This window comes from Mercenaria mercenaria, chromosome 1 (assembly GCF_021730395.1).
Source record: "Mercenaria mercenaria strain notata chromosome 1, MADL_Memer_1, whole genome shotgun sequence".
Classification (NCBI taxonomy): domain Eukaryota; kingdom Metazoa; phylum Mollusca; class Bivalvia; order Venerida; family Veneridae; genus Mercenaria; species Mercenaria mercenaria.
The window spans coordinates 74,538,199-74,564,371 of NC_069361.1; the positions used below are offsets into that span (position 1 = coordinate 74,538,199).

The 26,173-nt window shown below is 35.2% G+C and overlaps 1 protein-coding gene across 1 annotated transcript; it reads right to left on the reverse strand.

Moving 5' to 3' along the window:
- Positions 1–4,632: 4,632 nt before the first annotated feature.
- Positions 4,633–25,640, reverse strand: LOC123533808 (MAM and LDL-receptor class A domain-containing protein 1-like). Its single transcript, XM_045315690.2, has 20 exons — positions 25,487–25,640; positions 21,548–21,661; positions 20,988–21,083; positions 20,327–20,381; positions 19,509–19,688; positions 18,953–19,123; positions 18,467–18,553; positions 17,748–17,903; positions 17,092–17,202; positions 16,050–16,202; positions 15,399–15,550; positions 14,498–14,699; positions 13,444–13,596; positions 12,583–12,699; positions 11,477–11,632; positions 10,474–10,634; positions 9,756–9,954; positions 9,083–9,223; positions 7,781–7,941; positions 4,633–4,870 (listed from the first exon to the last, which is right to left on the reverse strand). The coding sequence occupies exons 1-20, from the start codon at positions 25,571–25,573 to the stop codon at positions 4,667–4,669; spliced, it is 2,856 nt and encodes a 951-aa protein (XP_045171625.2). The 5' UTR covers positions 25,574–25,640; the 3' UTR covers positions 4,633–4,666.
- Positions 25,641–26,173: the final 533 nt, after the last annotated feature.

A 26,173-nucleotide genomic window follows, 5' to 3' on the forward strand; every position in this document is an offset into this window, starting at 1 on the left:
TATATTTTACATTAAAGAAACTGAGACATAAAAACAAATATAAATACACAAAATCATGTATATTAGGCGAGCATAACATACATGTACATGAAACTACTATTATCTTAAAAAATAGAAAGCAGGAAAAAAAATAATTTTAAAAGTGCTTACAGACTTGACAATTTCATTTTCAGTTAATATAAATGGATGTGAAATGCGTTTTGTATTATTATTATTAATCATATTTAACTTGTTAAAATTAATTTTGCTATGTAATGAACATTTGAAAAAACATATTGTCACACACTGATGAAAAATGAACTGAAAAACAAACTAGCAAACATACTTGACAATGTAAAAGGTATCTTTTTATGACACCAGAGCCTGTTAATTGGAAGTATGACCTATTTGCCCCCGAGCCAGTCATTGTGTAATAAAGTATGTGCGAATTATGACTTCTCAAGGTTTCTCAAAAGGGACTGACTGACTGATTTAATAAATGTCAGATTTTTAAAATAAAATGTGGAAAACCTAAGAATAAAACAAGCATACCATAGAAAAAAGTTTTTTTAGAAAAGATTTAGGATAAAGTGACACTAATGTAGTGTAAAGGTTATTCATAATAACTATCACGATAATTTTTAATATATGAACAGGGGATTACAGATTTTTCATATCTTTTAGCGCGTGCTATACCTTCTTGAGATTAGCTGTGCGTACATTCAGTTCAATTCAATTTCGATTTATTGCATAAATACAATGCCTACAGCAAGTGAAAGCATTATATAATATGGAGCAGAGAAAGTACATAATAATTTTCAGGAGAGACAATAAACCAAAGAGCTATAAAAAAAAATAAAAATGTCTTTTATAATTCTTTGAATAAACTAATAAATTAATAAACGACAATTTTTCACAATGTTGTCACAAAACTTCTATACTATAATATTTTCACTCTTAGGCGAACTTTTAACACGTGTTCTATATATCTTTACTTTAATATCGAACAATTAACCTGTATTCAGGAAAAAATACTGTTAATCAAATACAAGTAAATACTCAATCACTGTCCCATTATCTTATGTATCTAACAACATTTGTTCTTGAAAATGAAACAAAATATTTATTGTGTATTTAAATTTTAAGTCTCGTTCATTAAACATGTTAAAATTTTCAAAATGCTCTTACGCAGTCACCGAGAAGATTATTATCTGTGTAATAAAAAAACCTGATCGTCCCTAATCCCCTAATAAAAAGTTGTTGATAAGCAATAAACTTGCAAAAAGATGTTAATTGGTAATAAACAACTATCGAAAAGCGCTTTAATATGGCTGTTTCAGAGGCTCCGAAAACAATTTACTCAAATGTTGCATTATATAAATTCTTTATAACATATTTATGGTTAAAACTTAAACTAAGGGGTATAAGTATAATTAAACGAATCTTTAAAATACGAGACGGTGGTTTAGAAAGAAATATATATAGTTGCAACGTGCATCATGTCTTATATTTTTTTATTTATTAACATGATACGTCAGCATCTTTCTCTGTAACATTTATTTTGCGGAAAGCTTGTAATTCCCAAAAACTATGGTTCGCCTTAATATAACTGAAATTATTCCCGCACTATTATTATCACTTAATACTATGTTGTAACAATAGTATTTTCTGTATCATCGGCAGCTAAACTTCGGGCGGGTTCGTGCGTTTCCGCACGCGTCCGGAAATACCACGGACACGGCAAATAAAGAAATAATACAAATATCACCAACTTTTAAACGTCTAGGGAAGCAAGAAGACATTAAAATAATTTCAAAATAAAAACATATATAAAAAGTTTATTGTCTGTAGAATACTTCAATAGGATAATAAATATTCTCAATATATGAATAAAGTGGCTACATGGAAAAGAATAAGATACGTATCACAGATTTTTGCTTATTTTATTCAGTAACTATATGCCGTAAAGAGAGACTGATAGTGATGTTTTTTAATCGCCAAGGGAAGCATTAATTCTTCATTTTAGAAAAATAATTTTTATATCTTTGTAAAGAGAAAAGAATGACGAACACTTCAATAGGATAATAAATATTGTGTGTTCATTCTAATTAAAACAATATTTGTTCAAACATTTTTTCCTTCTTTGTTTCTATTGGAAAATATCAACCAGATAAAAATCGATATCGCACTGCCAGGTGATTTCAAGGGGGATAATTTTACCGATAAGACGACAAATTTTACCTAATTGTTGATCATGTGGGGGAAATTTACAATACTAAAATTAAAATCATCCCTCTTGCCATAAATCTTGATATGTATAATATTCTCATAAATAGAGAGATGTAAATCTAAAAATGAAGCGTCAGTATCCGAAGTGTTAGTTTTATTTAACTGAAGCTCCCTAGGATAAATAGTATCCACTAACTGACCAAAAACGAATTATCCATATTAAGAATATCATCCAGATAGCGTGATGTTTTATCAAATGCAGTTATAGTGTCTTCCTGCGTCTCTGGAGAAAGGCTCAACATAAAGTCTCTTTCATAACAATACAAAAACAAATCTGCGACAAGGGGTGCACAATTTGTTCCCATGGGAATACCAATTACTTGTCTGAAAACTGCATTCCCAAACCTGATATACATGTAAATGTTGTTCAATAAAAAGGATGCAAACCAATTGTGTGATGAATTTCACTATCTCAAACCATATCATTTTGGGTATCCTAATACATTGAAATTTGAAGAATTTATGAACAGTAGAAACAGAACACTTTTAATAAATCTTGCACTGTTTTGTAAAGAAATAATTACATCGTGCAAATAGTTTTGATTATGTTCTATCATTAGTTTTCTTCTTTAGAAGTTTATTCATGATGCATATTTTTTTCATTGATCAAGTTGTGGCTGTTTAGAGGCTAGCCAGGGATTTTAGACCTTTGCTAATTGCTTTGGTCCGGAATCCTTGAATGTGGGAGAAACTGTTATGATTACAATGTAATTCTTACTCATTCTCCTGTTACTTTGTATAATTTTCTGTGTTCTGGTTGGTACATGTTCACATTTTATATTATTTTGTATTTTATGTCACATGTTCGTATGAACCATGACAGTATTAAATACAATCAGAATCAAATCAAAACAGAGTGCTTGCCATAGAAGGGCCACTTCTGACAGAGTGGTCTAAAATTGGTATGGAAGAATTGTTTAGATTAAATTGGTCGGGCCAATACACAGTGTAAAATTGTAAAATATTCTGAACAAACTGAAATCATGATCTCATCATCTGGTTCTTATTAAAAGCAATCTTTGATCAATCATTGAGAAGTTTCTACGCGTGACACAAACTTGACATAAACAACAGACCAAGTAAAATATGTGTGGTTTGCTCAAACTTGTATCAATGTTTGGTGTACGGTAGATGACCTGTTGGAGCATCTTTGAAAAAAAGAAAGCCTGCATTAATAAAATGAATACAACATAAAACAAAACAATTTAACATTACTAGTCTCATATGACAGATTCAATCGTGTCCAGCATGATAAGGGTTAAAAACTTATTCAGCTATTTATCAGATGGACCTTTGCTCAAATGTACAAGACTACCAGATTTTTTTTATCATCTCGGCTGCCAAATTTCTTGTCATATCTTTAGTAAGAGTGTAACCCTGTACTTACTTATGCAGAAGGAAAGTTGTAACAGGCTGAAAATACCTCAGGCCTGACCGGGAATCGAACCCGGGACCTCTTAAGGCGGACACTCTACCACGTCGCTATAAAAGCTAGCTCGATAGCAAGGAAGTATAAGTATTCTTTAAATTTGAAGCAAATGCATATAGTAATAAGGTGTGGATATGTAACAGACGCAACGCCGACGCTTTGTCGAGTAGAATAGTTAAATTTGAATCAAATCCATTCAGTAATAACAGAGATACTGAAATTCTAAATAAAAAGGGGGGTAATAATTTATGAATTATTGATTCTCGAGTTATGACCCTTGTGTCATATGATATAAGTGACGATGTGAAACAACTATCTTTTAAGCTTGAATCAAATCCATTCAGAAATAACTGAAGATATAGTGAAATTGAGTCAAAATTTTAACCAAAACATTCTAAGTAAAAGGGGACATTATTCATAAAATACTGATGCCAGAGTTATGATCATTGTGCCATATGATGTGGGTGATGTGGGTGATGATAAGGAAAAGCTGTTTTAAGTTTGAATTTATTACATTCAGTAATAACAGAGATAAAATGAAAGTACATCAAAACTTTAACATGAAATTAAATGTAAACAGGGGGCATAATTCATGAAATATTGGTGCCAGATTTATGAACCTTGTGCCATATGTGGGTGATGATGAGGAATGATTAATTTAAGTTTGAAACCATCGAGTAATGACCGAGATAAAGAGAATGTGCATCAACACTTTAACCAAGGTGTGGCATGGAATAGACGCGACGCCGAAGCCTGTCGAGTAGAATAGTTATCCATATACTTCGTATGATCGAACTAATAAAACCGACTTCAAATTCAGATAAAATACAATGATGTGTAATTGAATTGTGATATAGCTGGATAATTGGAATCAAACGAATATGGATCATCTACACAACGTTTGACAGAAAAAAATAAACCTTAAAGACTACAGATTCAGTTTAACTTTATTTGGAAATTATGTACATTTCAGCATTTTCCGGAATGTATACTGAGGTCGTCAATAGCGGCATCACTGGCGAAACCGGAGCCAATAATACCCTTGATCAGGATGCGGAAACTTTTACTCTGCGCCGGGATATAGATACTATGTTCCTTCCACTCTTCTACGGTACTACCTGTTGAGTAGATGGCTAGTGCGCGTGCCCCACTGTTGCTGGTCGACGCAGCGTCCTAGAATTGAAGGCAATTTATTTAAATTTACTATAAATTGTCCGGTATACTGCCGCCGGCCGACGTAGCATTCTAAAATAGAAATCAAATTAAAATTTGATTGGCTAGCTTGAAAGCGTTCTAAATTTAAATAATATGCCACTGACCCCTGTCGCTTCCTAAAATTGAAGTCAAAATCAAATTATGAATTATCTAGCGTACGTAATCTACAGCTGTTGGCCACCGTAGCTTCCTAAAAGTGAAGTTGAAATTAAATCTAAATCGAACTGGCTATACTGCCGTGGTCATTTTTCCTAGATTAAAGACAAGTCGAATGAATATGAACTAGCTGACATACATGCATATAATAAATAAATTATGCACAGAGCCTGGAATGTCACTTGTCTTAATATAGAAGGCAACTACAAATAATATGACTCATCCCTTGCTATTGCTGACTGCTTTTCAAGATTTCAAAGTCAAGCAATTGCTCAGTTCAAAGATCGCATTTTTAAAGGTTTATAAAAGGTCCAGAAACACATATATAATGTTAATGCAAAATGCCATTTGTCAAATCTTGAATATTAAATAATGACTGTCAAACGGTAATAGTCAAAGTTAAGTGCTAATTCTTAATTGAAAAAAGAAGAGCGCAGCCAAGCGGGGCATTTATATACGCCCGAAGGGTTACATCACAGGATGGGAGAAAAATTTAAAGAACTTGACTGTTGAAGCCCAAAGGACAGGAACAACAACAACAAAAAAAGAAGAAATTCAAAAAGAAAAAAATTCTAAGTCCACAAAAAAATTCTTACCAGGTAAAGTTATGTCAAAAAACATCTAAAAATTGGATGTACCATCCATGTTGTACCACAGAAAAGTGGTCTCGGTTTTTCCTTACGGCCAATAATAAAAAAGTTTCAAAATAAGCTATTTATAGTAACAAAAAAGGGAAGTAATTAAAAAAAATATTATAAGAGAGCAAAAAGGGATCTGCCAAATAAAAACAAGAGCACTGCAATGCAGAGCAATATACACAAAGCAAGGTCATATATGACCTTTGACCCCTAAGTGTGACCTTGACCTTGAAGCAAGTCATCCAAAACATGCGCTCTGCACATCGCCTCAGTGTGGTGAATATTTGTGTCAAGTTTCTTTGAAATCATTCAAGCAGTTCAAGACTTACAGAGCGGACACGAAACACACTCATATGACCTTTCACTCCTAAGTGTGACCTTGACCTTGAAGCTAGTCATCCGAAACAAGCGCTCTGCACATCATCTCAGTGTGATGAACATTTGTGCCAAGTTTCTTTGAAATACTTCAAGCAGTTCAAGACTTACAGAGCGGACACACTCATATGACCTTTGACTCCCTAAGTGTGACATTGACCTTGAAATGGCAAATCCAAAACATGCGCTCTGCACGTCGTCTTGGTGTAGTGAACATTTATGTCAAGTTTCTTTGAAATCCTTCAAGGGGTTCAAGAGTTACAGAGCGGACACGAAATTGCTAACGGACGGACGGACGGACAGACGGACACCGGGACCATAACATAATACGTCCCTTCGGGTGTATAAAAAATGTGAAACAATAAATGCCAAATGCTTACTGTTAAGTGCTTCTTAAATGAACAGCAGAATATATCAGTGTACCAATGCATCCTTTAAATAGTCAATGGCCTTATCACATTACCTTGTCTCTACTAAAAACGTTTTTCAAACATTTTAAAGTTAAACAGTTTCGGTCTACTATTCTTATGATAGACAGAACATGTTTCCAGGTAGAATATTTTATGTCATAAATAATTAAAAGTTACATTCATTAGATTAAGAGATAGAACTCGTTCTTTCATAAAGTTAAAGCATTTTACGACTAGCATTTATCATTTAGCTACGAACATTAGTTATTTGGCATTTAGCATTTGACATTTAGCATTAAATATGGCATAAAACACTTGTTATGCAGCATTTAGCGTTAAGTAATTGGCATTTATAAATTAGCATTAAGTAGTTTACATTTAGCATTAAATATTTGGCATTTGGCAGTTAGCATGGCACACCGGCCTTCCATAGTATGGATATTTATTGCTTTTAAAAGATACATTTCTTCATGAGATGTGAAACCAAAATTTGTAGTCCTGTTTGGCGCCATATAACCCATACTGTGTTGGTGCGCCGTAAAACCCAAATAAATACATTTTTTCATAAAATTAAAGAACTTGACGATCAGCATTTATCCTTTAGTACACAATATGTATACATGTTTGCGCCAGTATTTTCTGGCAAATAGATTAATTTGTAAAACAACAACAACAAAAAAACCCAAGCAGGCTAGCCTACTCCCTTCGTACATGTTATGCAAATCTGCACTCTTAAACTCGTATTTTTCAACATTTTTATAACGAAAAAATCTCTTTACGGATATTGACAATTCCATTAACCATTCCCTTATTCCGTAAACCACACTGTCCCTGTCATACCGGTTCTGCGAATAAGAGCCATTACTGTAGCTTCTCTTCATGGTATAGAATACATTTTTTTGTGTGTTTGTTGGGCCCAATTAAAGTTTAATGTGGCCCACAATTAAAGGTCATATGGCGACTTTCAAGCTTTGATGGTGGAAAAAGATCCCGGTCGCCCCTCCGAGCTTTATTACACTCACGGACGGACACCCGGTGGGTAGAACCACCGACCTTACGCAAGCCAATTGCATGGCTTTCTCGAAGGCAAAATTTAACGCCCCGAGTGAGACTCGTACCCATATCGGTAAATGGCAAGTAATTCAACCACAGCGACTTTAACCACTTGGCCACGGAGGCCCAAGAATACATATAATCCGGGTATGGTACGCGCGTGCTTTCATCTCGCGTTTCTCTTTTTTATGATTAAACTATGTTAAGTGTGAAAACTAGCGCACAAATAACTGTACCTTCGTCAGGACTTCGATGGAACCCATTGTATCACCATACATATTTGTAGCCAATGAAAAACAGTAATCTTGACCTGCGGGGAGCGGGGGCGACACGAGTATAGCATCATCACCCGTTTTCCGTGGTTGCGAACCCTCAGTGTACATGTAGTAACCACCTCCTGGAATAGAACGACAAGTTAGGTAATATTTTATTCGTGTAGTTAATCAAAGGTGTTCAACAAGTCTTACATCAGTTCTTGTATCTATCTTTTACGTTCAACACTGTTGCATTGTTACATGATCAAGATAAACTGTTTCTAGAAATATACACACGTATTTGAGTAACGGAGAGCGCAGCTTGTATTTTACGGGTACATATATTTGTTCGTTTTGAGTTTAACGCCGATTTCAACAGTATTTCAGCTATGTAACGGTGGGCAGTTAACCTTATTAGTGTTCCTGGATTCTGTGGCAGGAGAACATACGCCCAGCCAGGAAATCGAACTCACGGACCCACAATCCGTAAACCTGCGCTCTCCGTATTGAGCTAAGCGGGCGATTTGTCATTTCATATTTTTACACGAGTCCGGACTTTTGAAATGATATACAGAGAATATTCGTTTGTTTCAGTTCGAGAGTGAACACTGTATTCAGTTTCGAGTGGCATAGCCACGTGTGAAAATGTAATATATGACGGTACTCATGGGTGAAAGATATTTTGATCATACATGTAAAACAAACAAATTCTGTTTTATCTAAGTTCTGACTAAACTGAACCATTTATATTTCTTACCAGAGAAAATACCAGATATATTTCGAGAATTACCGGAATACATGTCATAAATATAATCAATTGATACTTTATGTACAATAACACTATTTTTTGAAAAACGGCGTACTTGAATAGCGCGATATATTTGACGATTAAATACTGGAACTTCAACGAACTGTCTAATCATGCAATCACAATATCTTACAAACTTTATAACCCAACCCCAAAACCAAAAAGTTATTTTTCATCTTGCGCACAGTAGGATAACGATTTTGTTTCCTTCTCTTGTTTGATTTTTTTTTCTGTGAACTTAATCGTCTATGACAATGTTGTGTATTTCTGCGATTTAAAAAAAAATAGCAGGCTGTAAAATCAAGAAGATTTTATGATAGCAATCGGTTTAATGTTACTGTTTTACTGACAGCCTACTGTTCTAAAGATGTGCCAAATTTCAAAAACTACATTTTCAGTCATTTCACGGACTGTAACAAAATATCAGTTTTGGATTTGTTAAGTGTATTGTAGCATTACAGAATAAATTTACTAACCATTAGGATCTGTGTGGTCCCCGGACGGCCCCGTGTTTGAAGATACAGTCGTGCCGGTAAGTCTTGTCCAATCGAAAGTGTCTGATTGAGACTGCGTCCACTGACAAATATCGTGCGAAAAGTCACAGTCTATGGATGAAGCTGATAAAAAAAAACCACAATTATAATCAAAGCCTTGTGTGGACTGGTGGGGACGGGATTTTGTAGATCTTTTTCTGTTATGTGTCTTAATGCTACACACTGATTGATAGCGACTGCATTACAGCTTGTCTATTAACAAATACAATGCCAGTGTACAAAATTCAATTTAATAAAGCATTTCAGATTGAAACGAAGAAAGAAACTGAATGGTCGACTGAGTTAAAAAAAGGTCAGTTTCAAAACGAAATACTTACACGTTGCTTAATGAATACCACACTTATAAAAATAATTTTGCTATAAATAGTGCATTTAATATTAAAATTGTTATGCTATCAGTTAGTAACAAAGCGAATGCCAAATATAGACTTCTTTAGCATTATAAGAACTTGCATAATCTAAATGGGTAGCTTGAACAGTCTAGACTGCTTTATCAATGATATTTCATAAACGATGTTTCAAGTTATATTAAGTAAACAAAAAACGGCGATTTTAGACAGAAACAAAACCCTCGTCAGTTTTGAAGTGTTCCTACCGGAGCAAGTAGAATCTTTGATGTGAATATCATCTAAGGCGGTGTCACCGTGGTAAGATGATCCCACATCACCCTGTATAACAATCTTGTAGTCGTTAGGGACAGAGGAAGCTGGGATATTCACGCTACCCATAAGCCACTTTCGTCCTTTGTCACCAGACTGGGAGAAAACTTCTGTCCTTTGGTGGGTACACTGATCCTGTAAGTCAATCACGTATACAGTTACGGTTACGTTCTATCATTCTTTCACTCTGCACTTTGTCTATATACCTTTATTTTCACTAATCAAAATGATGATACAATTCCATGACTGGCATTAGTATATTGGACAGCTATGCATGACAGTGAAAGTGCGGCCAAGTTGCAAGACATTAGCACTCGCATTTTTATGTTGCCATGAAAATGGTTGCACGTTTTTTTTTTTTTTTATCAAATATTGAAATGTTTATTAATAACTTTCTAACTTTTAAGCCAATTTTGAAAATTGTTTTACTTCCTTGAATGAAATAAGAATACCTATCAGACAAAATAACATTAAAACAAAATGCCTTTCCGCTTAGTGACACACATAATACGAGTGTTAGTCTTCCTGTAAAATAAAAGGTTAAATCAATCAATTTATCAATTAATCTGAAAACACGCGCACAAAATATAATCCCTCGATATTCGAGATACCGTGTTTCAACTGTTCTTTTTTTAGTATCAAGCAGTTACAAACCTCCAAGAAAACCTTTAGGTTTCCTGTCTCGGTACCAAACATGTAGTACCACAATGTTAGACACTTTGTTTGGTTGGCCGGTAGCATATGGGAGATAAGATCCGCGTGCTCTCCCTGGACACGTGGCGACGAGGTCTCGATGTATACGTACATTTGATTTCCTAGAAACAACAGTATATGATGTAGGTAAGTACAAAAATGTATAAGAATTGCCAATAAAACAAATCGACTTATTACATACTCGTTTTTATTCACCGTTAAGGTACAGTGGTACCGTAAACGTCAATATTTTTCCATACACTGACACACGCCTGAATTTCATATCATTTAATGTATCGTTGCATTAATTCTTATCTTATTCAAGTTATTGAACAAATTTATAATATTTACACACATTTATACGTGCAGATACGTACGTAATAAAAAGTTATTATCTTTGCATCCAGAAATATGCACTCGTTCAAGAACATGAATCCGAACCCCGTTCCTTCACTACCAATCTTTCAGTCTCTAAATTAAGGTCTGGTGGCGCGCATAGGAACTGTAAAAATAATGATTCCTGCATGCCGGACAGGTTTGTTTTCCGTGGTCGAAAAACTCGTCTTACACCCTGGGGTGTAAGATGACTTACATGCTGTTATTTATGAATGAATGCGTACACTCATACGCTACTTTAACAAAATAGTGCTTAAAAGAGAAGCATTTATTGAAGAATACGACAAGGAAGAAAAAGAGTCTATCACTAGTTGACTTTGCGGATGGAATATCTGGGTCTTGGTTAACTGTTTTGCGGTAACCCGACAGAGCCTCGCTCCCGCCTAAGCAGTTACCCGCGAGCCAAATATTCCCATCCGCAGTTTCAACCAGTGATTCTTTATATAAGGCTCTTGAACTAGAACGCAAATCACTCTTTTGGAGGAGCCGCCCATATGGGTATTTGATCCCTTCTATAAGCACTCGGTCTTTAAACCAGATTTTTTATCTTTAAAATAACAAAAAATACCGCTGCTGCTCTGAGTGTGATCGGCGTCGGGTCCGGTGCCATCTGACTGTGTCGAACCAGAGTGGATCGTCCAGTTGAAATCATCCTTATTAATTACTTGTTGCCAGCCACAGAAAGCACCATTATCAAATGTGCATTTGTCCGTATAGCCGGTGTCTTATATAAATGAATAAATATAGGCTATAAATATATCCAAGTTGCAAAGATGTTATTGTAAATTAAGGAAACAGAATTTCCAAAAATAGAACTAATTTACACCCAAAAAGCGAAAATAATATCGAAATTGTTTTGTTTCAGCCGCAAAATATTTTTTTTGTGGATAATCTTAACAAATTTTCAAGATGTTTTTAAGCAATGAAAAACAATGATTAAACGAACAAAAAGAAGAATACTGCTCCTTTAACAGTAGGAACTCTTAAAAGACAATTGTAAAGATACTGCAAAACTGGAAGTGATGGCGTAACATCATTTATCCAGAAAACTTGAATAATTTATGCCTGGATTCGGAGTACGGAAATGAAAATCATTTTATGAATTTATGGCAACCCGTGAATATATTTATTACAAGTGCACTGTAACTGTCTTTCCAAAGTTAAAACATGATATCAAAACATCTGACACGTTTAATGATTCAAAATAATGTCTTGAAATTAGCTTGAAATGTGTGGTTCACTTAATCATGGTCAACTATCTCAAAAATAAGCACACTGACCTATACATTTTATTTTACCATATTGAAGACCATATACGACTGGGAGAAGTTTCATTAAAAATTTCTATTCGCGAAAAGGTTATGAAAGTTGTGATTTTCCCATAGACTTCCATTATGAAAAATTACGTGAGGTCCAAGTTTTTCAAATCAGTCTAGCAACAGGAAAAAAACAAAACAAGGACAAGCACATGATCCTGTTGTTTTTATTTGCTGATTTTTCTAAGTATATTCTAAAGTTTTGAAAAATCAGGGCTTAATCAAATTCTACAGTGTAGAAAAAATTTCGATCCGAACGTGCAGAACTACCTTAAATTCGTTTACGTTAGAAACATATTTTTTTTTTATCTTTTTTACCTAGAGACTGTTACATAGAGCTCCTCAAAGAAATACTCACCATTAACTTTAACATGGAATATTTTGGTAATGTTATTTAGAGGTCCGTTGGAGGCTGTACAAATATACGTCCCGCTATCGCCGGTGGTGGCGTGGTCAGCTTCGTGTAAAACAGAACCTTTAAAAACATCAAAGATTGAAAACATGGATGCTAAGGACCAAAAAAATTTATAGAATTATGCATAACAGTTGATTTCATTTTTCTCAAAATAAATTTTTTGAATTATGATTAACGAATTGCATGGGGATTTTCTCAAAACTACATAGTCCGACTTTACATTTTCAGTATTTTCAAATCTTTAAGAGCATTATCTAAAAACGGAAACGATTTATCAAGTTCAAGGTATTGATTTAAAGGCAGCAACCACAGCTTTTTGTGATACAATTAGGCCTACAAACTGCTTAGACAAAACATATTTGCCGTAACAGGTCTTCAACTGTTATATTTGATACTCACATTACGTGATATATATAAGAGAAAAACATTATACCTTTAAAATACTCTTCGTTTAAATGGGTCAACAGTGTTGTTGTATTTATAAAATAGATTGGCTCGGTTTATAGGTTGGTCATGGCTACGGATATGCGATATGTATTGTATTTTGTCATGATTTTTAAGCATGGATCCCCTCCAATTTGGAACTGTCCATGTTTACAAACACGTTTGTTTATTTTATGAGGAGTAATGATTGTCCTGGAAGTCAATTTGCTTTAGATTCACGCGAGCAACGCTCTTGACCAATCAAATTAGCGTGTTTCAGCAGGGTATGTGTTATCTGTTTTCATAGCATACGTCTACATTTGCGTGCATATATCTTTAAGTATGTCGGTATGCATCTTCGTTAAAATACACAAACTTTACCTTTATACGTCTTGTACGATCCTTCACATGAATGCTGTTTGGTCCATGTAAATGTAGGAGCCGGACTGCCGGTAACGTTACAATTAAGGGTTAGAGGTGAGTTTGCCGGAATAGTAATGAATTCTTCACTCGGACCATTCAGTTTCATATTTGCTGAAAAAATGTATTAATTCAGTTCTTCTATCTTCACATTTAGCGCTAGTTTGTCTCACAAAACCATACTTATATTGCTTGTATTATGTTACTTCCCCATGAATACATACTAGAGCACATGTCCTTAAATTAGACCTTCCAAAATCAAGTCCTATACTTAAGACAGTCATAAACATGTAAAAACCGAAGTTTCAAAAATGAATGAAATGAGACTGCTAGATTGACTAACTTTTGCACACACATGCGATTTTTTTTAACTCATTACATGTGCTTAAGCAAACATTTCATAATCTTGCTACCACTAGGTTAGAATATGTTAAAATGCCGAAATAAAATATCATAAAATCTTGAAATGAAATCTAGTTTAGCAGTGTTTTCATTGGAATAGTAAAATTCTTCAAGTTTGCAGAAGCAAGAGATGACTTTTCAGGCCCTAAGCCATAGGCAGTTGACATCAGAACCACAACCCCTAATTCATAGGCCTGTCAACTGTCAGAAAATATTTTTTAGTATTTTAAAACAGACTGAGCAGGCCACTCGAGCACAGGCTCAAACAAGATTTTTTTTACTATTTAAATATTTGTCAGAAATGCTCATTTTTCTATCAAACTAGAGATGACCTTCAAATTAAGGATACAGTCGTTTTCACTTATTTATAAATTTCTGGTATTAATCGGCAGGTATTTACCCACTCCGGTTTTGACAAGTTGCATTAGGGCTTCGATGAGAAATCGATTAAATTACGTTTTCATTATTGGAAAACTAAGTGGATACTCGCTTCTTATCGCGTAGGGTGTAGGGTATGTACTTATCTGTATTCTTAAAATATAACATCAACATATAAAATATTTGTAAGTTTCATCAAGATTTCTTTTTTATCTTCTACATAATGGTTACCTACATTTGCATTTTCCTGTGTAATACTGTAGATCATCGACCGCTGTGTCACCACTGCTGCCTGGTCCATGGGTCGACTTCAGGACAATCCGATATGGGTTGTTCATGACTGGAAGGTTAATCTGAGCCTGGTGCCAAACACTTCCTTGATCGCCCGACAATGGCAACTTAACATGTCTCGTTTCTGAACAGTCTTTTAATCGTTCCTGAAATGAAATACATGACGGCCATCTGCTGGGTTAAGTCACCTCAGTGACATTATGATTTGCATTGGCCCTCTCATGCATAAATAAAACTGAGCATCTGACTGGCTGTTTCTGAGCACAATCTTTGAATTCACCAATAGCAAAGTTGCATATTGAGGCTGGTCGCCAAACTTCGGATACTGGTTTGGTCGTATCCTGCAAATCATCAGAGCGTGACGGTGCGGAAAAAGGATGGTAGGATGGTAAGATAGGCAGTCTAAGCATACAGGATAGCGATATATGGAAGGCAGGATGTGGGATAATATGATTATATATTGCCAATCTACTACCTTAACTTCGTCCCTACACCATCTTACTACCCTATACGAAATAGGGTGTTGTTCATACCCTGCAATCGCCCATCGCATAATTATCAAAGCGTGACGTATGACGGTATGATGGCAGGACAGTAGGATGGCGATGGCAGGGGTTTCTATCTTTCTATTTTAACCGAATTCTGGTTAAATGTTGTTTAACCTTTAGCCTGCTGGCGGCAAGTGATTCTGCTTTGCCCTAAAGCCGATACCTCATACCAACAAATTCTAACATTACTCAAGTTTTAATTCTAGCAACATGTAATTTCATGTTGGAATTGTTGTCATGAAATGATTAGCTCACATTAAATATTAATGACACAAAATAGAAAGACGTTATATATACCTCTGTTTCTAAAGCCAAAGACCCGATTTGAGAACCGTGCATATTGTACCAAAATGTAAAACAAGACACTCCTGATGGCGGAAGTTCCGGTGATGTCAAAAAAGCATTTTCGCCGGTCTTGCCGAAACTGCTTTCAATATATGCATAATAGCCTGAAGAGAAAATGAAACCAGCTTAGATTTAGAATATATCCTGAAAAGACAAAGCAAATATTGCGTATACATTAAAGTATAATGGTTGTATTCTTCCATTCAGTGTCGTTTTCTCATTGGTCGTCTGCGACAGTATGACGTCTGCTCCGGTGTAAGAGCATGCTCTATTACCTTATATAAATATTTTTTTATTTTATATTTTCTCTGCATTTTTTGATACATTTCAACAGGAAACGTCACGTTGCAGGCGTTCTGATACAAATCAGTGACTAATGATAAAAATGCGTTAAAAATTTAAAGGCGGTAAAATACATCTCTAAATCGTTTACAAAATTGCTTCAGATGTAAAACATGGTTAAAATGTTTGCACTAAAATAAACCATTAACAAGTGTCTGTTTATTCATCTCTTGTAGTACAGGAAAGTATATAAAATGTTGATATTTAGTCTGCATTTCAAGAGATGAATAAACAGACACACAGATGTTTGACTTTTCATACCAATATTATTTCCCTTTGTATGATCTGTGTTAGGACCCGTATTTCCGGTTGGCGTTTGACCACTGTTTACCTTCCATGTACCAGGACTTGACTGATTTGTTTTCCATAAGCACATGTTGTTGCCATCAAAGTCGCAAGAAATTGCTGATGGGGCTGCGGTGAAGAAACAATATACAATGTACTGTATTGTGCGGTGCAGAAACACGATATTTTATGGTGCTGTGCAAAAAAACAAACAAACAAAAAACAAACAAAAAAACACGGCGATAACGTTGTGCGGTGCAGAAACATGATATTGCATGGGGCTGTGCAAAATCAGGATAACGTGTTGTGCGGTGCAGAAACACGATATTGCAATGCATGGTGCTGTGCAAAAACACGATATTTTATGGATCTGTGCAAAAAGAAAAAAACACACACAAAAAAAACACGGCGATAACGTTGTGCAGTGCAGAAACATGATATTGCATTGGGCTGTGCAAAAACAGGATAACGTGTAGTGCGGTGCAGACACACAATATTGCAATGCATGGTGCTGTGCAAAAAACACGATAATGTGCGGTGCAAAAATACGATATTATATGGTACTGTGCAAAACACAATAACGTGCGGTGCTCTGCAAAAACATGATATTGCATGGTGCTGTGCAAAAACACGATAAAATGTGGTGCGGTGCAGAAATACGATATTATATGGGGCTGTACAAAACACGATATTGTACGGTGCTGTGCAAAAACATGATATTGTGTGGTGTTGTGCAAAAGACACAATACCATGCAGCGAAGTGCAGAAACAGGATATTGTATGGTGCTGTGCAAAAACAAGATATTGTACGGTGCTGTTCATAAACACAATATTGTATGATGATGTGCAAAAACATGATATTGTGTGGTGCTGTGCAAAAGACACAATACCATGCAGCGAAGTGCAGAAACAGGATATTGTATGGTGCTGTGCAAAAAGAAGATAATAGCGAAAGAAACGCCCATGAATTTGATGTAGACATTAGTTATATTGATAAACAAAAGAAAGTGTAACATACCTTCACTCTTAATTACGAATGTTTTAGATGAAGACCCATACGGGTTGGTTACTGTGCACGTGTAGTTGCCAACCTCTGAGGGCTGCAGTGAGTTGATATTCAATGCCGAACCTGCAATTAAACACCGGGCATTAACATATTTCATAGAATTTTCTATTACGTTTTTGTTTCTTTGCCAAAGGGTACCATCGAGAATCCATCTGGGTAACCTACCAGGGGCCAATTTTCACAAATATGTTACGATGTGACCTAAAAAGGTCCAGTAGCTATATTGTAAGATAACTTGAGAAATCACATGACTGGTAGACATCATATGACTGGTAGATTAAAAAAAAATGTTCATTTACATTTATAAGTATTTTTAAGTACTGTTAGTAAACCCCTAAACATACAGTTCGATTACTAGGTCATGCGTGTTTACACGTTTTCAACCCAAAATTGCTCTACTTACAAAATGACCTTTCTACTTTTTGATTATGTTTTGTTTTAGCTTGAGTTTACGTTTTTCTTATACAAGACACGCTGAAATATGGAACCCTGAGTTAAGGTTACAAAATGCAATCCGGATTAATGTTTACAAACATGATGTTTACAAAAACGAACTTGTAAGTTTACTTTAATTTAACACCTAACAATAATTATACTAATAAGCAAACCTGTACGTGCTGCGCATGGGTTGGGGTCAGGTGTGGTCCACGCTACGGTGGGCGCTGGTACGGTCGAGTTACTCCCACACATGAGCTTTATATTGGATCCAAGTCGATAATAAATGGTCTCATTTTGGGGCTCAAATACATCGATCGTAGGCGGTTCTGATTTACAAAAATACAATATATCATCTTAAATCGAATTTCGGTTATCTCGAAGTAAAATGCTTGATCCCTTGGAATTTGAGATTCCGAGTTTCAATGGTATTTGCATCATTGCTTTATACATAATATTGAAATTTCGCGTAAAGGTTTCAACTTTATGTTTCAAAAAGTTTTAAACTAAAACTATAATAATAAAAATGTACAAATAATGCAGTAAGTGTCAGAAATAAATTGTCTTTCTACGTTTAGAATGATATTGCGAAAGACATTAATGAGGGAGGTAATTGAAAGCAGCTAGAGTTCTGAATTTAATTGTCAAAGAATCAAACAAGTTTAATCAAATAAAATTTTTGTCAAAAGAAATACCTCCAGGTAAGAATAAATAAAATAACTTAGATACAAAGCTAGTCTTACTTCTGAAGCAATATCACTTGCATTTCATTTCAGACTGTTATTGTGGAAGGACCGTCATGGGAGGTAACTAGACGGATTAGAAACAGTACCGGGAAAAACAACAATACAAACTTTCTTTTGCGTCAGAGCGAATAAGTATCGTCACTTACTGATGCACATGCAGTCCTTTTGCAACTGGACACCTGGCGGTCCCCGTGGCCCGTCCGCTCCCTTTTCTCCCTTTAGACCAGCAACACCTGAAATCCGTGATACACATTTCATTATCTGCAAATGGATTCTGTTTAAAGACCGATCTTTCATTACCTAGATTTAAGCCATTAAATTTACTAGTTTTAGCTTACTACCTAATTACATAGATATTAAAAATTTGGTATTTATTATTTAAATCACCCTCAAGTACACTTCCCCTTGGTAGTGAGTGCTCTGTGATGCCATGCAACCAAAACGTTTAAATGCACGACATCCAATTCTCTTAGAAAAAAAAAAGCCGTGAAAAGGTGTAGTTTCTGAAGTGTAACTTGTTTATAAAGAAGTACTTCCGTCCTTTTCATCGAATGGTAAATTCTTGTCATAACATACCCATTGTTTCTGGAGAGTAACTGAACAGTCGCAGACGATATTAAGTTATACCATACCTTGATCTCCCTTGGCCCCCATAAGTCCTGGTGGTCCTTGGCTTCCCTTAAGGCCTTGCAGTCCCGGATCACCCTTCAATCCTCTCAAACCTGGTTCCCCTTTAGGTCCAGAAGCTCCTGGCTCTCCTTTCTGACCATTGGCACCTGGATCACCTTTAGGGCCCGGCTCTCCTATTTATGTAACAACACTACTGAATTAAACATCCGACAAAATGAAGAATATTAATGTATAAAAAATCTCGTTATATATACAAGAAGCCTGTGTCTACAGAATTGGACCAAATTTTGTATTTTCCTGAATTTTCAAGCTCTTCAAACACAAACCCTCAACATGTAACTGGCAGCTTCCCACGTGTTAATCAGCTTGGGAAAAGGAGAAGAAACAAAGAACTTGTGTCTAAACTGGCCACGAAGAATAAAATGCCCAAACGAGAGATTGGATCAGCGTGTTTAGATTGCTTAAACGGTGCTCTTTCTTTACATAAACATGGTAAGCCGAATAAATTTTATTTTATACTTGTAAAAGCACAATGAAAAGCGTAAGAAAAAAACATGCCTTTTTGACCATCGGCTCCTTGTAGACCCCTATCTCCCTTAGGTCCCGCAGCTCCTTTTTCTCCTTTTTGACCCTTAAGTCCAGTGTCTCCTTTAGCTCCTCTTGAACCGATTAGACCCGGCAATCCAGGAGAACCCGGGATACCAGGGTCCCCTTTAAAACCCCGATCACCTTTTGGACCTTCAAGTAAAAGTAATTTAACATTACTTACTTTTCAAGCTGTTTCGCTGTGTAAGACAGAAAGGTGCAAATTAATAAACTGTTTTACCTTAGTCATTATGTGGTGTAATATTGTATTAGTTGGTTATGTCTAACTGTCCAGTTTGATACCTCATGATATTTCTTGGTCATTTGTTTGAATACTATAGCTTTAATTGAAACTTAATACACTTCTATAACATTTCTTTTATGCCTAATGTCAGCACTTTTACGTGGGCGTTGGCACTCGCAGACGGCGCACTTGTCAATCATATTCTATCCTTTGGTACCCTTGGGCAAAGATATGCGTAAGCAAATACACATTTCAACATAAAACATTTGTACATTGCCTTTAGAACGTTTTCGATGACACTGAAGTTATTAAAAGAGTTTTAAAATTATTTTAACAGCAAAATATGATAAATAACTGGGTTATAAATCAGTTTTTATTCATACGAGTTGTTTTAGGAAACAGTCAAAACCTTTTCTTTCAGATTAGAACTGTTAACCCCGATCTATCGGCTTTTGGCAACTTTTTAAAAGTTATCTCCGCTGCTTCGGGAATATTGTTTTGACTGTTCCAAAAACGCAGATGAAATAACTGTATCCTAGCAACATACCTGGAACGCACAATTTAATCGTGTCATTCATGCAATGGTCCAACAGTATCTTCTCCTAAAAATGAAACAAAAACGAATAAGAAAGTATAAACTAATGGGACAGACAGTTTACGAAAGTCTTTATTTTTAAGGTTTTATAAATACTGTATATCACCCGAACTTGAAATTAGTGTTGTAATTATTTCCGGTCATTTAGGGGTCCATTTTTTGTGGTAGGGTGCGTATATGGGTGTTGCACTTTCCAATGCAGCCCATGAAGTCCGTTGCTTTGTTTAGCTCTCTGTATAATCCCGAAATATTTCATTAGTCTTGTTTTTATTGCTATTTTTTCTGTGTCGAACGTCGTCTCAGGAACAGACATATTACGAAAGTCATATTTTTTACGAGCACATACATTTTGTGTAGTTCCAGACACAGAAGAGGTAGAACATCAAGTATGTTGTTTTTCTTATTTGTTTTAAAAGTTACTCTAGTCTATCCAATAGAGGGAGGACTGAAAAAGGGGCGGATTGGAAGATTTTTCCAAAGTTCTAAACAAAGAAACGGCGCAAAAATTCTCGTGTACGTTTTTTTCCTGATTGGTTTTGACTTAATTTTGCATAACTGGTGTTGGATAAGGCTTAGTTTTACAATTCTGAGAAACATGTATGTGTTTATATACCTGCGCTACCATCATATCCGTTAACATTTGCTGAAGATCCCGCTTATGACGGCCATTTCCATCTTCCAAAGCTTCTGGTTCTTTGTTGTTGAGGACCTTTAAGTGTAGTGGCGAATTTTTCAAAATCAAATGCAATTACTAGAATTTCCGTATAAACAATACAACAGTAAAACATATTCTTCTTGATTATCCTTGGGATAAACGTAACAACAATACATTTATAGGTCACATGGCGACTTTCCAGCTTTTCATGATGGAGGAAGATCAGAGGTGCCATCAAGGGCGGGTCCCTGGGTAGAACCGCCGGCCTTCCATAAGCCTGAGGGATGGCTTCCTCACATGAAGAATTCTACGCGCCGAGCGAGGCTCGAACCCTCATCGGCAAGGAGGCAAGTGATTTGAAGCCAAAGACCTTAATCTTAGGACTCCAGTATGAGTGACATATCAATACATGATCTGATTTCAACATGCATACTTAAAATAATTAGTAAATCCATAAGGCTGTTGAACTTTTGACATGGAAACATTTTATATGCTTTTTTTAAAAACTGTCTGCTTACCAATACAGAGTCGGGTGCCTCCTGGAGGCTGAACTTGAAACAGTCTGTCTTCAGCTGCACGAGTTCCCTCTGACTTTGTTCATATTTCTTCTGAAGTTCCTGGGTCCATATAAACTGTTGGAAACATGTTCAAAAATAGTCTTCATGGGGTACATGTAAGTTAAAAAAACACTATTTCCTATAGGTTTCTATAAACTGTTGAAAATATGTTAAAATACGACTTCTTGGGTCAGAAAAAGATGTCAGAATCCTGTTTGAAAACAGTTTTACATATGCCTATATAATCTGTTCAAAATAACATGTTCAAAATAGTCTTCCTTGTGTCCATGTAAACTATTGGAAACACGTTGAAATTATTTATTCTTTGGTTTATATAAACTGACCGAAACAGAATTGAGCCGCGCCATGAGAAAACCAATATAGTGCATTTGCGACCAGCATACTGTTCGCTAACAGTTTCTCTAATTGCAATAGGTTTTGAAAGCGAACAGGATGGATCCTGACCAGACTGCGCGGATGCGCAGGCTGGTCTGGATCCCGGTGATATAATACTCGTCGCAAATACACTATGTTGGTTTTCTCATGGTGCGGCTCAAATTAGGGAAAACTGTTTCTTGGGTCCATATAAACTGTAAACATGTTAAAAATGAAAATAGTATTTCTTGTGTCCATATAAACTTTCGAAACATCATCAAAGTTCGAGGGTTCAGTATCATATGGGAAAATTAGACCCATCGCAACATAAAAGTTAGTGTTAGGAATTAGACAAGTATATCACAAAACCAAAGAAAATTTTAGAAAACGAACAATATCTTTAAAAACAACCTATCTTTCCAATAATGTTTACTATTCTGTCCCGTAGAATTTGGATACTTAAAATATTCAGCTAAAAGAGTTGTCCCCCATTATAAAGGGATGTCATTTGTAAAGAAATAAAAGTAAAATATTGTCAAAAACAATGTTTAACCTAGTTATGGAAAGTTTAAAGCAGCATGTCTCCAGATCGTTTGACAACAACAAAAAAGATTATATTTTTTTAGATATCTTGAAATAAATGCTATATTTCTTAAGAAGGCTTTAAAACTTAATTACAGACAACTTCATGTTACGGAAACACTTGAGAACTTGATTTGCTGTTTTTACTACTTTTTACGATGAAAATTGAACATTTGTCACGCTTTTACTCCAGGTAAACTGTCTCGATTATAAATATCTATATTTTGAAGTCATTATTCACTACGTCAGCTATAGCGTTATTGGTTACGACGACGGGAAATGTCTTTATTGCCGCGGTGGTCCGGGGTTCGATTCCCAACGCGGTCATCTTTTTTTCTTGATTTTGAACTTTTAAAATATGTTAGAAGCAAAAATTCATATTCTTATGTTCATAATATGATCAAACTTCAATTTGAAAGAAAGATTATTTTTAGCCAAATCTGGACGTATGCTGCTTTAAGCACTGGTACATTGTTGCAAATGCATCAAAACGGAGACATGTAGCAGCTTTTTACAAATGGTGAGTTTTTAAAGGCGTTGAACTGTCCAGAAGTGTGGCCCTTTCATGCAGTCCCTTTCCGGAATTCAATACATATATGAGTAAATTGACAGTGGTTTTGTATAATAATACAAATGCTTCATATGCTGTGTAATTTTCATGTAAAACAATTCTTTCTTTCTATTATTTGGCGATGTTCAAACTTTTTTCTCCGAAACATGGACCTAACTCTTTAACGAATACAAAAAAATCCTAATCGTTGATAAATCATGACGAAAGTCAGATCCACCAATTCTTGCCAAAATATGATAAAAAAGCTAAACATCCGGATAGAATGTTTGAAAATCATAATTTTGCCTTTTTTATACGAGAAAATATAAATGTTTACACGTATTTGATATTTATTCATAACTAAAATTAAAGGACTCCTACGCAGTTCTGACTTCATATAATTTTTAAAAATCCGTTGAGAAAAGAAGTCCTTTTGTCCAGACGACACAACATTTTAACCTCTAGCTAGGACTTATTACGTGAAGGTAACAAAATTAAATAAAATGAAATGGTTTACTTTTTAACACTTTCGTCATACTATAGAAACATGTATTATAAAAGGCATGCACATTTAAAATGTGCACACCTATTCTTATCAGACCTTTATCTAAAAATTAAGGACGGTCTATAGTTCACAAAACTTGAGAAACAAGAGCTGTCGGAGGACAGCAACGCTCGACTATTCAACAGCCTTGTCAATTAAATGAATATGAAAGTCAAAAAAGGGGCATAATTTTGTAAAGATGCAAAGTAGAGTTATGGAATCTGTGCACTGCATGTAAAATAATGACAATGAACAAGAGTGTGAAGTTTCAATCCATTCCCATTAGTGGGTACTGAGATACCAGTTTACACACAAAACCTTAACGAAAAATGTCGAGAAAAGGGGCATAATTTTGTAAAGAAACAAAATGAAGCAAAATAGAGTTATCACAGTGAATAACTGAGTGAAGTTTCAATCAATTCTCACATGTGATTTTACATACAAAAACTAAACCAGATCGGGACGCTGACGCAGACGACGACGCGGGCGCGGACAACGACGCCCACGCAGGTGAGTCTAGTGGCTCTACCTATTCTTTGAATAGTCGAACTAAAAATGAAAGTTATTTCTGATGTCATGTGAGAAAACATTGATTAAATGGTTTGCCTGCCAATAGTCAAAACTGTCAGACCTAGTTCCTTCGGACTGACATTACTGACCCACAAGCCCTTCGATAAGTATGTAATATATCGCATTTGAAAAGTCTGTATAAAGGATTTTTCATTTGTCACTTTTTATTTAACTGAGAACTTGATATACGGAACCATACAATAAGGTAGAACATCAGAATATATATTTGTATACAGCAATGATTTACTGAAAAGGTAGCAATTACTACAAAAAGGCAAAATATATGAAATATGCTTACAGTGAGCCATTGTAAGATTCAAAAGTTACAAAGCGGAATCTATGCATCAGAACTTGTTTATAAAAATCGTTTAATGCAATCTTGTAATCATTTCTTTCAAAGTTATCAGCTTCAAAAATATATACCCAACTAGATAAGCTTTTTTTAAAAATAAAAACAAAACAATTACACCTTCTTTATAACAGTTAAAATTCTAACAGTTTAGAAGATTGAGCCGCGCCATGAGAAGACCAACATAGTGCATTTGCAACCAGCATGGATCCAGAACAGCCTGCGCATCCGCGCAGTCTGGTCAGGATCCATGCTGTTCGTTTTCAAAGCCTATTGGAATTAGATTATGCGCAGGCTGGTCTGGATCCATGCTGGTCGCAAACGCACTATGTTACATGTATTATCAAATGAATATAAATGAATAATTTGAATAGAAGACCTCTTAAAGTGTTAATTTCTTACTGAGGCTGCCTTTTTGTCTTAATTATTCTCTCATTAAAAGTAATTTCATTTTGGTATCCCCTGAAAGAAGCTTCTCATCGAACATTGTTTAACCCACCTACTTATTTGATACTGACACGATTTCATTATTTTGTAGTAATTTCATAACATCGTGCTTTTGTACAATGTCAGTAAAAGCGTTATGGTTTACAAAAAAAGGCAAGAGCAAAGCGATCCTTGATAATAAAACCTGATTAAGGTAATATAAATACGCATTTTCATCTACAATATCATCCAATAATGAAAACTATATATTCAAAATGCGACCATATTCTTACCATATATATGTTTATATCACTAAAATATTTCACTACCTACAAGTATATATTTTGTTTTATTCTGGTATGTTTATTAATTTATTATATTTTTCCTAAGAAAAGTTCCGTTACTCCTTTCGTCTCTATGCAACAAAATAAATGTCACCAGTAATTTTAATATTATAATGTCTCAAACATCATTCGAATTCAAGGGTTTCTCAAATCACCATACCTGAACAACGGCAGTTGCGCTGAAAAGCACTGAAATCACCACCAGCAGTACTGTTGATAAATTAACTCCTTTCTGTGACCCCGCCATAATTCTCTGTCAGCGAAAGTTTAATTCGTTTATATTCTTCTCATGTATAAGAATCTCTGATAAGAAAAACGTTTTAAGAACATAGCACTTGGATGTCATTCACTAAATTTATCAACAGTCACGTGATTTGATATCTAATATAGTACATCGCAAAATCGTTTTATTTTCAAACCTTTCAACTATTTATGACAATGGGGAAGAGAAAACTGACCTCTATAAATAGGCTTTACAGTAGTGGTCTTTATTCAGAGGTGGTATTTCGCAGAGTTTTGTCTGTGCTTGCTTGCACGAGTCGGGAGTCGGGTTTTTCACTTCCATTCGACTTTTTTTTCGTCAGAATCGGTACAAATGTATGCAGAAAAAAAAAACGTTTTTGTTAAATAATTCAGCTACTGGTCCAGTGGATTCGTAATGACTGGCATTCGGCAATTCCCGTGTAATTACGAATTCTCAATATATAATATTTTTATTCCGGTATCCTTCGGCCCAAACAGAAAATTGCCTTTTCATCAGATCCGAAGTATGCCGAAATCGTATACGGAGAATATCGCTCTAGAACGGAAAATGCCTAGTGTCATTATGAGTACGCAACATTAATTA

Excerpts from the sequence above, each read along its gene's own strand:
- LOC123533808 (XM_045315690.2), bottom strand. The coding sequence starts at position 25,573 with ATGGCGGGGTCACAGAAAGGAGTTAATTTATCAACAGTACTGCTGGTG. Across the intron at positions 21,662-25,486 it reads GCGCAACTGCCGTTGTTCAG|TTTATATGGACCCAGGAACT; the intron begins GTATGGTGATTT and ends TGTTTCCAACAG. Across the intron at positions 9,224-9,755 it reads CAAAGATTCTACTTGCTCCG|CTTCATCCATAGACTGTGAC; the intron begins GTAGGAACACTT and ends TTTTTTTATCAG.